This window comes from Rhincodon typus, chromosome 2 (assembly GCF_021869965.1).
Source record: "Rhincodon typus isolate 14 chromosome 2, sRhiTyp1.1, whole genome shotgun sequence".
NCBI lineage: Eukaryota > Metazoa > Chordata > Chondrichthyes > Orectolobiformes > Rhincodontidae > Rhincodon > Rhincodon typus.
The window spans coordinates 43,414,945-43,428,455 of NC_063333.1; the positions used below are offsets into that span (position 1 = coordinate 43,414,945).

Here is a 13,511-nt window from a genome sequence, read left to right on the forward strand (position 1 = left end):
TTAATCTACCAGATGTGACTGCCTCCTGAAACACAGCGTCCAGGTAACTCTTGCCCCTCCCGGATGTGCCACAGTGTCTGAAGCTCGGACCCTAGCTCATCAATTCTGAGCTGAAGTTCCTCCAGCAACAAACACTTGCTGCAGATATGATCACTGCAGTTCGCAATGGGACTCAGCCAGTTTCCACATAATACAGCTACAGCAACTACAGCTTAGTTAATTCCTTTATTAGTTAGTTAATCCCTGGTTAGTTAATTATTTATTAATTAGTTTTGCAGTTTTTTTCAAATTTAGGATAGATTTCCTACCAGCCAATTGGGTAATAGCCTTCCTGTGATGTCACTTTTTTTAGTTTGGTTCAAGTTACTCTGGATGTTTCTCTGACTCTGCTCCCTAGAAAAAAGGACTATGTAAGATCGACTATGATGTTATAAGAACTATGGATCACAGATTCAAAGTTTTAGTGAAAATGAAATAGGAGAAATGTGAAGAACTTTTTTTTTAAATGTAGCAAGTGTTAATGGCCTGGAATTCTGCCTACAAAATTTGTAGAAATGAAGGAGAATGAATCATTTAAAAAGGAAAGTGGATGAAAACTTGCAGAAATAAACTTTGCAGGGTTTTGGTGACAAGGTAGTGCAATGGAATTAATTCGACAGCTGTACAGTGAGTCAGTACGGCCGGTTTCAAACTTTCTCTCTGACTGTGCTCTAGGCTTAACTACTAATGTTCAGAAATATCTAGTTGATACATCTGCTCTTAATATTGATTTGGGGTTGCATTTTGTCTTTTGTAGAAAAGATTCTTGGAAAGATTGATCTTTAATTGTTCTATGAAATGTAAAGCATCAGTTACTTGCATTAGGCTGCTTAGACTAGCTTATTAGTTATATAATACTGCATGATTCAGTGTAATGGAGACAAAGTCACACTTTAAAGTATCCTTTCAAGTGGGCAAGATACTTGATTTACTTTCACAATCACTCAAAGTTTCCTATTAATACTGGTTTTTAGAAAGTGTTCAACACACACTGGCATGGACCTTCCATTGGCCAGACAGTTATTAAGCAAATGTAGGTCAGAGTTTCACATGGGGACTCTATATAGCACGTTCTGAAGGAATTGCCTGTGAAATTGAGTTTTCTGCTGGGTAATCCCTTTACACCTGGAACCTTCAGAAAGTCTCCATTTAAATTGGAGATTCAGAGGGTTCTGATGAAGTTAAGTAAAATAGTCATTCAGGAAAAGTCAGACTTTTAAAAACATAGTCTAACTCCTGCCCAACTGTTCAACAGACTGTATACTTTGCTCGCACACACCTATGCTTTTCTCCCCAGACCCCTGACCCAAGACCCTCCAGGATCCTCGCCAACCCACCAGACTATACACATTCCCCTGCCCCCAGTGCACAAGCCCCAATCTGAACCCCTTGCTGCCACACAGGACATTTCTCGATTCTAACCTGTCTCAGCGATGCCTAACTCACCTGCTCGAACTGCTGAGTCTTCAGCACTACAGCCTCTTTGATTGGACGGGCAGCATCTCTAACCTCCCTGTATTCCGTAAATGGTCACCAAGCTTGGCACACCCAGTTTTGGAGGTTACTGTGGGAAGTGCAGGTTTGGGACCATCTATTGGACCCAATATTGGGGTTCCAAAGACGATGGTGAAATTCAGCTCCCAGAATCTTGCAAGAGGCCTTTGTATATGTGCAAGAGTTATCCAATTAGTTTCAACTCCTCAGCTTTCTATCCTTGGACCTACAACATTTTGTTTCCATTTTAAAGTATATAAAAATCACTATTGAATTAGCCCCTGCTATTCTTCTAAACTATCATTAGAACTCAACAAAAGCAAAATTTTGTGGTTGCTGGAGATCTAAAATATAAATAAAAAGTGCTGGAGAAGCTCAGCAGACCTGGCAGCATCTGTGGAGACAGCAACAGAGTTAACGTTTCAAGTCCAATATGATTTTATTTCACAACATCATCATCCACTTCTTTTGCAAATTAAATCTGTCTTCTATTTTGACTAGAGGGTAGGTCAGATAGTATCTCTTTAATTCTTGCAGCAAATCCCCTCAGAATTTGAACATCTCTGTTATTTCTCCCCTTAAACTTTCTTCTTTAAGAAAAGCAATCCCACCTGTGCTCACTCTCCACATAGCGAAAATCCTTTATCCCTAGCATCATTCAAATTAATCTCGTCTGCACCCTCTCTAAGACCTTGACATCCTTCCTAAAACAGTTAGAATTTGCTACAATGCTGCAGCTGACACCTAACCAGGGATTTACAAAGGTTTAGGCTAACTCCCTTGCTGTGTCTATTTATACATCCATAGCTTCCATATGTCTTTCATGTAACAGTTTGATCAACCTGCCCTCGCACCTTCAAAGGTTTGTCTGCCTTTATTTTTAGTTTGTATTTTCTGTCACTTAAATATCACAAGTAATTGCATTTTGCTTAAGAATTTGATTTCTACCACTTTCAGCTTATAATTTACTGCATTCTGGTAAACCATACTCTATACCAGTAATGGATCAGCACCGTGCCCATTCACTTGTTCCTAGATCCCAGTATGAAATGAATTGTCTTCTTTGTACTGCACAATTATAGTGACTTTTCAAAAAGGTTGCCTATAAGATGCATCACTAGAATACTCAAGGCTACATGTTTTAGTTCAAGGCATCATCTGATGTGTGTCTGGCTAAAGTCTGAGTGTGTCTTAATCACAGGGTTAGGGGCGTGGAATGCATGTCCATTATCTCACATCATTCACATTGATACTGTAATTCTTAAAAATATGTTCACTAAGTTGCAATGATCTTTAACCTATTCATAGAATGATAAAATCAGATACCACAGAAGGCAGTCATTTGACCCATTGTGCCCATTCCAGCTCCAAGAAAGAGTTATCCAATTAGACCCATTCCCTATTCTCCTTTCCCCCCCCCTCCCCCCCCATTACGTGTCTGTTTGCTTCGGACAAGTCCATTTCTTTTTACTTCCAAAGAATAAGTCAAAGCTACCTGCCAAAATTAAGTCTGTTTTGTATACTCCGGTTTATAATTGCTTTTTAACACATTTAACTTTGCACATAGTGGTAAATCAGCTGTGACTTCCTGGCTTGCCATTTTGTGTGGTAATTTGGACACAGTAGATTTAATGAATATACAAAAGGAATCTATAAATTTTATTTGGAAGAGTCACATGTTAGCATAGTTTGGCAAGAATCCTTTGCTTGTATCCTCCTTTTTAATTTTCATTTGTTCTCAGTTTCCTAGATTCTAGACTAGCATTGGAAGGTAAACAAGTGTCATCTCCATTATTTAGGAAAGCATGGAGTAGGAAAACAAGGAACAATAAATCAATTAGCTGAACATCCGAAATGTTGATATCTGTTATAAGAGTTGTGATATAGAAAATCATATTATAACTGTACTGACAGATCTTTTGTAGTTTTTGAATATATAATTATTGGTTAGTGGATATTGCATGTTTGGATTTTCAGACACATTTAATAAGGTGACACACAAGAAGCTATTTCACATCATAAAATTACATTTACAATTATTTCAATGATTTAGATGAGGGGACAAGAGTATCAGGGATACAGGTTTACTGATGCGAAGTTAGGTGGGAAAATAAGTGAGGATAATGCAAAAAGGCTGCAAAAGACAAAGACAGGTGAGTGGCAGAATGTGGCATGTGGAATATAATCTGGAGAAGTTTGAAGTTATCTCTAGTATGAAAAGTAGAAATGCAGAGTTTTTTTTTAAAGAAGAGAGATTAGAAAATGCTGGTATTTAGAGGTCCTTAATTTCGATGTATACAAATTCCAGACAAGGAATATACAGAAATAGCAGTAATGAAAACCTCAAAAATATGCAAGCGAGCCAACGTGGGGGATAGCGAGGCAGTGAGCCCAATACGGAGGAGAGCGAGTCCAGCAGAGGGGAGATCAAGCCCATCGTGGCAGCTATAGAGGTCCCCTGGGCATCTGCAGCAGCAAGAGCTGGTAGCTCGAGGTCCCCTAGCATCTGCAGCGGTGTCGAGGATGGGGAGATCGAGCCCAACATGGAGGATATTGAGCCCAGCATGGCTAAGCACCTAATAAGGACTGCAGTGTAGAACTTATAACTTTATTTCTTTATTTTTCTACATTGTACTAAGGAGGGCTTTAATGTTGAACTTTTAACTATATTTCCTTATTTTTCTACTTTGTACCTAAGATGGCACCAGGAATGGCAACATTGTAAACTTTTCGCTGTACTCGTGTATCCCTGTACTTGAGTACAAGTGACAATAAAATCCAATTCTAATTATTTCAAAGGGATTGCAATACAAGAGTAAAGCCTTATTACATTTTCAAGTTGCCTTGATGAGATCTGGATCTCTTTTCCTGAGGAAGGATATACATCTCCTAAAGAGACTAAACAGAAATTCAATAAAACTGATTCCAGGGTCGAGCAGATTCTACTTAGAAGAGTGGTCGGGTAAGCTAGGCTTGTATACACTGGAGTTTAGAAGAATAAGAGGCAATCTCATTGAAACATGAAATTCTTAAAGGGCTCGACAAAATAGATTTTGGGAAACTGTTTCCATTGGCTAGGAAATCTAGAGTTAAAGATCAGCTGTTTAGGGCTGAAAGGAGGAGAAGTTCCTTCACTCAATGGTTGTTAATCTTGGAATCTTCCTGTAGAGAACCATGGATGCTCAGTCATTTGATGTATTCAAGGCGAGGTTGGTAGATTTTTGGATACCAAGGGAATTAATATATATTAGGAGAGGGAACAGAGCTTCAAGATCAGCCATCACTTTATTCTAAAGCAGAGTAGACTCAACAGGCTAAATAGCATCTCCTGCTCCTGTCTGTTGCACTGTTACGAATTAATGATCTGTCCTTTCCTGTAGATTTTGTTTCTCTTTTTATTCACTTGAGGGATACTGGCTAGGTTAGTGTTTATTGCTAATTCATTCATTCATTCCTAATTGCCTTGGAGATGGTATTTGTGGGCTGCTTTCTTAAACTGCTGAATCTATGAACGAGAATGCCATTAGATTTGATTTGACTTATTTATTATCACATGTATTTTGTTACAAAATATAGTGAAAAGTGCTGTATAGTTTTGCCACTCTCTGACGCCATCTTAAAACACAGAAAAGTAAACCAGAACATAGAATATAAAGGCAGAAAGATAAATAAATGAAGAAAAAATATTCAACTTTACAGTCCAGCTTGTTAAGTTCTCCACTGTGGGCCTGGTGATCAGGCACGAGACCCCTTCAGTGCCATCTCACCTCCACTGACGTCCTCGCCACTATGAGTCCTCACTGGACCTCATCAATGAAGACGCCACTGATGCTGCCGGATAACACATGACCCAAATTCACCTCCCTCACCGCCATGACTCTGTTTTGGGCCCACCTCATCAATGCAGCTGTTTGTGATGCGGCCAGGTCTTGTACTGGGCTCAAACTCGCCCCTGCCACCACCATGAGTCAGCATTGGGCTCATGCACCGCCACCGATTACCATCACTGTGACCGAACTCTTCAACAAGAGATAAGTAAAATAAAAGAGAAGAAACGGAGAGGAGAGAGGGACAAAAAGAAACAGAAAGAAAAGTGGACAGAGCAGATAAGCCCCAGGCTCAGAAGCCCTACTCCACCGTCATCTTAACTGTTAGGAAAGGATTTTGACTTGGCAACAGTGAAAGAACAGCAGTATCATTGACGATAATATGTGATATAATAAGGTGCAGAGCTGGATGAACACAGCAGGCCAGGCAGCATCAGAGGAGCAGGAAGACTGACGTTTCGAGCCTAGACCCTTCTTCAGAAATGGGGGAGGGGAACGGGATTCTGAAATAAATAGGGAGAGAGGGGGAGGCGGATAGAAGGTAGATAGAGGAGAAGATAGATGGAGAGGAAACAGACAGGTCAAAGAGGTGGGGATGGAGCCAGTAAAGGTGAGTGTAGGTGGGGAGTTAGGGAGGAGATAGGTCAGTCCAGGGAGGACGGACAGGTCAAGGGGGCGGGATGAGGTTAGTAGGTAGGAGATGGGGGTGCGGCTTGAGGTGGGAGGAGGGAATAGGTGAGAGGAAGGACAGGTTAGGGAGACAGGGACTAGCTGGGCTGGTTTTGGGATGCGGTAGGGGGAGGGGAGATTTTGAAACTTGTGAAATCCACATTGATACCATTGGGCTGCAGGGTTCCCAAGCGGAATATGAGTTGCTGTTCCTGCAACCTTCGGGTGGCATCGTTGTGGCACTGCAGGAGGCCCAGGATGGACATGTCGTCTGAGGAATGGGAGGGGGAGTTGAAGTGGTTCGCGACTGGGAGGTGCAGTTGTTTATTGCGAACCGAGCGTAGGTGTTCTGCAAAGTGGTCCCCAAGCCTCCGCTTGGTTTCCCCGATGTAGAGGAGGCCACAACGGGTACAGCAGATACAGTATACCACATTAGCAGATGTGCAGGTGAACATCTGCTTGATGTGGAAAGTCTTCTTGGGGCCTGGGATGGGGGTGAGGATGGAGGTGTGGGGGCAGGTGTAGCACTTCCTGCGGTTGCAGGGAAAAGTGCCGGGTGCAGTGGGGCTGGAGAGGAGTGTGGAGCGGACAAGGGAGTCACGGAGAGACTCCGGAAAGCATATAAGGGTGGTGAGGGAAAAATGTCTTTGGTGGTGGGGTCGGATTGCAGATGGCGCAAGTGTCAGAGGATGGTGCGTTGGATCCGGAGGTGAGAGGGATTGTTCCACATAACCTACAAAGAGGCAGGCATAGCTTGGGCCCATGCGGGTGCCAGTGGCCACCCCCTTTGTCTGTAGGAAGTGGGAGGAATGGGAGGGGTGGCCATGGGTACCCGCATGGGCCCAAGCTATGCCTGCTTCTTTGTAGGTTACGTGGAACAATCCCTCTTCCGTACCTACACTGGCCCTAAACCCCACCTCTTCCTCCGTTACATTGATGACTGTATTGGCGCCGCCTCGTGCAGCCACGAGGAGCTCGAACAGTTCATCCACTTCACCAACACCTTCCACCCCCACCTTAAGTTCACCTGGACCATCTCTAACAGCTCTCTCACCTTCCTGGACCTCTCTGTCTCCATCTCGGGCAACCACCTAGAAACCGATATCCATTTCAAGCCCACCGACTCCCACAGCTACCTAGAATACACCTCCTCCCACCCACCTTCCTGCAAAAATGCCACCCGCTATTCCCAATTCCTCCGCCTCCGCCACATCTGCTCCCAGGATGAGGCATTCCACTCCTGTACATCTCAGATGTCCTCGTTTTTCAAGGACTGCAACTTCCCCCCCTCAGTGGTCGAGAACACCCTCCATCGTGTCTCCCACATTTCCCGCATCTCATCCCTCACACTCCGTCCCCGTAATAAGAACCAAAAAAGAATCTCCCTCGTCCTCACGTACCACCCCACCAACTTCCGGATCCAACGCATCATCCTCCGACACTTCCGCCATCTGCAATCCGACCCCACCACCAAAGACATTTTTCCCTCCCCACCCTTATCTGCTTTCCGGAGGGACCACTCTCTCCGTGACTCCCTTGTCTGCTCCACACTCCCCTCCAGCCCCACCACACCTGGCACTTTTCCCTGCAACCGCAGGAAGTGCTACACCTGCCTCCACACCTCCTCCCTCACCCCCATCCCAGGCCCCAAGAAGACTTTCCACATCAAGCAGATGTTCACCTGCACATCTGCTAATGTGGTATACTGCATCCGCTGTTCCCGTTGTGGCCTCCTCTACATTGGAGAAACCAAGCGGAGGCTTGGGGACCGCTTTGCAGAACACCTACGTTCGGTTCGCAATAAACAACTGCACCTCCCAGTCGCGAACCATTTCAACTCCCCCTCCCATTCCTCAGACGACATGTCCATCCTGGGCCTCCTGCAGTGCCACACCGATGCCACCCGAAGGTTGCAGGAACAGCAACTCATATTCCGCTTGGGAACCCTGCAGCCCAATGGAATCAATGTGGATTTCATAAGCTTCAAAATCTCCCCTCCCCCACCGCATCCCAAAACCAGACCAGCTCATTCCCGCCTCCTGAACCTGTTCTTCCTCCCACCTCAAGGCGCACCCCCATCTCCTACCTACTAACCTCATCCCGCCCCCTTGACCTGTCCGTCCTCCCTGGACTGACCTATCTCCTCCCTAACTCCCCACCTACACTCACCTTTACTGGCTCCATCCCCGCCTCTTTGACCTGTCTGTTTCCTCTCCACCTATCTTCTCCTCTATCCATCTTCTATCCGCCTCCCCCTCTCTCCCTATTTATTTCAGAACCCCCTTCCCTTCCCCCATTTCTGAAGAAGGGTCTAGGCCCAAAACGTCAGCCTTCCTGCTCCTATGATGCTGCTTGGCCTGCTGTGTTCATCCAGCTCTACACCTTGTTATCTCAGATTCTCCAGCATCTGCAGTTCCTACTATCTCCGACGATAATATGTGGTTTGGATTGGAATTTGCAGGTTGTGGTGTTCCCATATATCTGCTGCCATTTTCCTTCTGGCTAGTAGACAGTTGATAGATGCTGTCGAAGGAGATTCAATGAGTTATTACAGTGCGTCAGGTAGATTGTGCAGAGATATTTAATTTTGCTAGGGTTTCGTATCATTGCTGACTAACCTCCCAGTATTTGTCTGTGAGCAGTATTCATAATGAAGAAAAAGGCTGAAATTCAATTGATGACTCCAACATTAGGAGACAACGTTGCAAGCACTTCTGCAGTTAGTAATAATTAGAAACAAGAATGCTGTGCCTAGTTGAGGTCCTTCTGTCCCTAACCAAAGGACACTCAGAATGATTGTAGCACCTCTACCACCTGCTATCAGTTGACCTGAGATCAAGCAACTCAGCACAGATAAAGCCAAACCTGGAGCCTTCCTGATTTGTGGGGCCTCATCTGCTCACTTGATAAATCTGGTGAGTAAACTGAATTTCCAGTTTCTCCAGATTATCTAATCTGGGCAGTTAGGGATAGGCAATAAATGCTGGCCTAGCCTGTGAAACACTCATTCCATGAATGCATAAAATAAATTTGTCATTGTTCAGTTGTTTGTGCCTGTCAATGTGGGTCATTTCCAGCTAATTCCTGTGTGTGATGCTATTTGATCTTTCACCACAATGATCCTTCAATCCAGTGCAGAGCTCGCAAATTTTGTTGAGGGATTTGGCAATTTTAATAAATGTGGTTTATTTCATTTTTAGTTTGAATAATTTGATTACAGTTTTATTTATGGCAAAATCTACTCCAATTTAGAACTGGTTTTGAAACAATTATATAAAGAATTGAAATCCTATTTGTTTTTTTTTCCTATGCATTTGTCAAGATTTTATGGTTAGTGACATATTATAAATTCATTGGATTGTTAATTACTGTTTTAATGAACATAATATTCTCCTAAACGGCATGTGATTTAATTAAAAGTTTTTAAAATGTGAGACTTAAGAGAGTCGAAATAAGCTGCATCTATTGATTCCTCCTGAATTTATTAACGCTGGTGTATTCTTTCAATCCCCTGAGACACTGCCTGCTGAACTGTGTACAATACAATGACAGCTTAGACCTCTGATACATCACCAAAGGTCTCGGCTAATATCCTTGCTATTATTTCCGCCTGTTTTATTAAGTTGGTACATTGTTGTTAGTAGACTGAAAATTTAACGAGCATCTTTTCAATTGATTATCTTTTAAGATTGTTCATTCCAACCACCATCTCACCAATCTTCTTAGCCTGGTCACATAAGTAAGCAGCAGTGTTTTCATTCTGAATAAAATTAACATAACTCGACTGCAATTTTTGCACTATGCTGTAGATCTGTAAAAATATTATGCACGCCGTAAATTGATTTAAACATTTGTATAGTTACCAATGATACAAAATATGGTAAGAAGTTGAATGGGTAAACATTTTTAAATCTGTTTTAAGATGATGCAGCTATTGAATTACTAAAACTAAATATAACAATTTTATAAAAAAATTAATTGGAGATGATAATGAAACAACTGCATAAAATACCTGGGGACCCAGAATCTAAATTTCAACATATATAAGTAATTTAACCTGTGTAAATCAGGATAATGTAACTGTTTTTACCTGACCTAACACTGCAGATTCTCTTTGCTACACACGTATATTTGTCAAACAGTACCGCAAAAGTAATATACTACAGATGCTGAAAGTCTGAAATAGAAACAGATAATGCCCAAAATGCTCAGCAGGTCTGCCAGCATTTGAAAGTGGAGAAATGGAGTTAACAAACCAAATTTTCTCCTAACCCCTGAGGTTTATGAGCCGACAAACGCGTACTATCAACCAGCTTCCGAGTCACTCACCTTGGCTCTGCCTTAAGGAGCTTTTCGTGTTGGGAGGGTCGGAGGGTCTGACTACCCACCCGCAAGTAGCAGGTAGTCCATTATGCCAAATAAATGGTCGACCAAGGTTACTGTGCAGATGCAGACTTGCATTTTCCAATCAGTATTCGTGGCAGACCCAGATGGACAATTCACATTTCTCCACCTGGCTAGGGAATGCATCTTTTTATCTTCTATAACCATGGGCCATAGCTGCAACTACTGGACACCCAATTAAATGGTTATGCCCACATGATGATGATGATGTTAAGTGGGTTTTTTCTTAAAAATTAAAACTTCACAGAGAGTGTTTCTCGCGCTCTTGCCTCTATGAGCAGCTCCCGTCTTTGACAATTGGTCTGCCAGTTACGCAGTGCTGGTGGGTCTCCTTCTGACTGGGGCAGTCTGCCCCAGTCCAGTCTAGGGCACTCAATTCACACCCTTGATTATCTTGCCAACACGCATACAAGTCACTGACCTGCTAGCCACCCTACCTCAAGTGCCAAAGTCGAGATGAGACCTGGCAATGCAGACAACATGAGGTACTGACCCCATGCGAGATTCCGCCGCATGTAATCCTCCGTCAGATTTAATTAAAGCCCACAAGCCAGCACAGAGCCTGCCAGAACTGCTAAGTATTGCCAACATTTTTGTCTTTGTGGCCTGTTTTTAATATTATTTGATGGTTCTCAAAGTTCTTTCAGCAGCTGCTTATTTAGCATTGAGTATTTGTAATTGGAACAAGTAAAGAGTCTAAATTCTTAATTGCTAGCTAAATATGAGTTAAATAATCATTTGTGTGCTGTAGCTGTCCAGCCTCCTAAATTACAGGATATTTTGTCAACATTTAATCGGCAGTATTTATTAATGTGGCACTGATGGCTGTGTAACTTTCCTGACGCCGTCAATCATGGTGAAATAGCCTGGGAGGCCTCTGCTACTATTTCTCTCTGTCACTGTATTGATCCCAAGGGCTTTCTGGTTAGGCATGAAGCTTAGAGTGCTGCAAATTGCTATTCTATTTCTCCAGTTGTCTGTAAAAGGATTGCTTTCTTTTTGTTTTTATTAATTTTGCTAATTTTACAATCTTTCTGTTTTCTTACAGCCTTTATGGCAGGCACATGCAAGCGAACCCTGAACCTCCAAAGAAAAGCAATGACAAGTCCAAGAAGATAAGCCGGAAGCCTCTGGCTGCAAAGAACAAATGAGAGAGTTGATGGATTTTCATCTCACTGTTGAATCCTTCTTGCATGTGCCCCTGATCTGTATTTATTACCTCAACTATCTGAACACATTATGCCAGGAACAATATATGGCTTTTTTGTGCCTAAAGATTTTTTAATGGCTTAATATCTTGAAATTTTAACATTCTTTCCATAATTGCCATCAAGCATTCATTACCGGCAACTACACTTTGGGAGAACAGCCCCCGCCTCCCCCCCCACCTCCCCCCACCATTATCCCCAATTCGCAAATCATAAAAAGAATAGGTTATTTATGCCACAAGAAATGCAAACATTTGTCACGTGCTTTCAGATTTATTCTTTTGCTAATGTAGTATCTGAATTTTTACTGCTTTTATGATGTTTAAGTAAATCTCTATTTATATGTATCTTTCAGTGTCTTTTATTTTTTGGGTAATTGCATTTCATTTCCAAGATGGATAATCCTATGTGTTGACATGTTAAAAAGACCTAAAGCACCTACTTCTGGTAAGAAAAATATAGGAGTAGGCCATTCAGCCCTTAAAGTTTGCTCCGCAATTCGGTACGGTCATAGCTGATCATTTGAGCTCAATACCCTAATCCCACCCTCTCCCCATATCCCATGATCCCTTTAGCCACAAGAGTTATATCTCCCTCATTTTTAAAACACAACGTTTTGGCCTCACCCACTTTGAGTGAATTCCACAGGATCAACACTCTCTGGGTAAAGAAATTTCTCATCACCTCAAACCTAAATGGTTTACCTGTAAAACTTTGACCCTGGTTCTGGACTCCCCAACCATTAGGAACATCCTTCCCACACCTGATCTATCTCTTCCTGTTAGAATTTTATAGGTTTCTATGAGATTCTCCCTCATTCTTCTAACTTCTTGTGAATACAGTCCTAATGGAATCAATCTCTCTTGATACATCTGTCCTGCCATCGCAGGAATCAATTTGATAAACATTTGCTGCACTCTCTCTATTTTAAGAACATCCTTCCTCAGATTAAGAGACCAAAACTGGACACACTATTCCAGGTGTGACCTCACCAGTGTCCTGTACAATTGCAGCAAGACAACTTTGTTCCTGTACTCGAATCCTCTTGCTGTGAAGGTCATTGTACAACTTACCGCCTTCACTGCCTGCTACACCTACACACTTACATAGAATATAGAACATAGAACAGTACAGCACAACACAGGCCCTTCGGCCCACAATGTTGTGCTGACCTATTATCCTGCTAAGATCAAACTACTCTGCATACCCTACATTTTAGTATCCTCCATGTGCCTATCCAAGAGACGCTTAAAAGTCTCTAAAGTATCTGACCCCACTACCACTGCCGGCAGCGCATTCCACACGCCCACCACTCTCTGTGTAAAGAACCTACCTCTGACATCTCCCCATACCTTCCTCCAATCACCTTAAAATTATGCCCGCTTGTAATAGTTATTTCCACCCTGGGAAAATGTCTCTGGCTATCCACTGTATCTATGCCTCTCATCATCTTGTAAACCTCTATCAAGTTACCTCTCATCCTTCTTCACTCCAATGATAAAAGCCCTAGGTCCCTCAACCTTTCCTCATAAGACCTGCCCTCCAGTCCAGGCAGCATCCTGGTTAATCTCCTCTGCACCCTATCTAAAGCTTCCACATCCTTCCTATAATGAGGCGATCAGAACTGAACACAATATTCCAAGTGTGGTGTAACCAGGGCTTTATAGAGCTGCAGCATAACCTCACAGCTCTTAAACTCAATTACCCTGCCAATGAAAGCCAATACACCATACACCAACTTTACAACCCTATCAACTTGGGTAGCAACTTTGAGGGATCTATGGACGTGGACCCCAAGATCCCTCTGTTCCTCCACACTGCTGAGAATCCTGCCATTAACCCTGTATTCTGCATTCAAATTTGACCTTCT

The 13,511-nt window shown here is 42.8% G+C and overlaps 1 protein-coding gene across 1 annotated transcript in view; it reads left to right on the forward strand.

Annotated features, from left to right (window-relative positions):
* rsu1 (Ras suppressor protein 1) overlaps positions 1-11,988 on the forward strand; it is a 134,587-nt gene extending 122,599 nt beyond the window's left edge. Inside the window, exon 9 of the mRNA XM_048615763.1 lies at positions 11,482-11,988. Within this exon, the coding sequence (XP_048471720.1) occupies positions 11,482-11,584 (103 nt within the window). The 3' untranslated portion in view covers positions 11,585-11,988. The remainder of the gene's footprint in view (positions 1-11,481) is intronic.
* Positions 11,989-13,511: the final 1,523 nt, after the last annotated feature.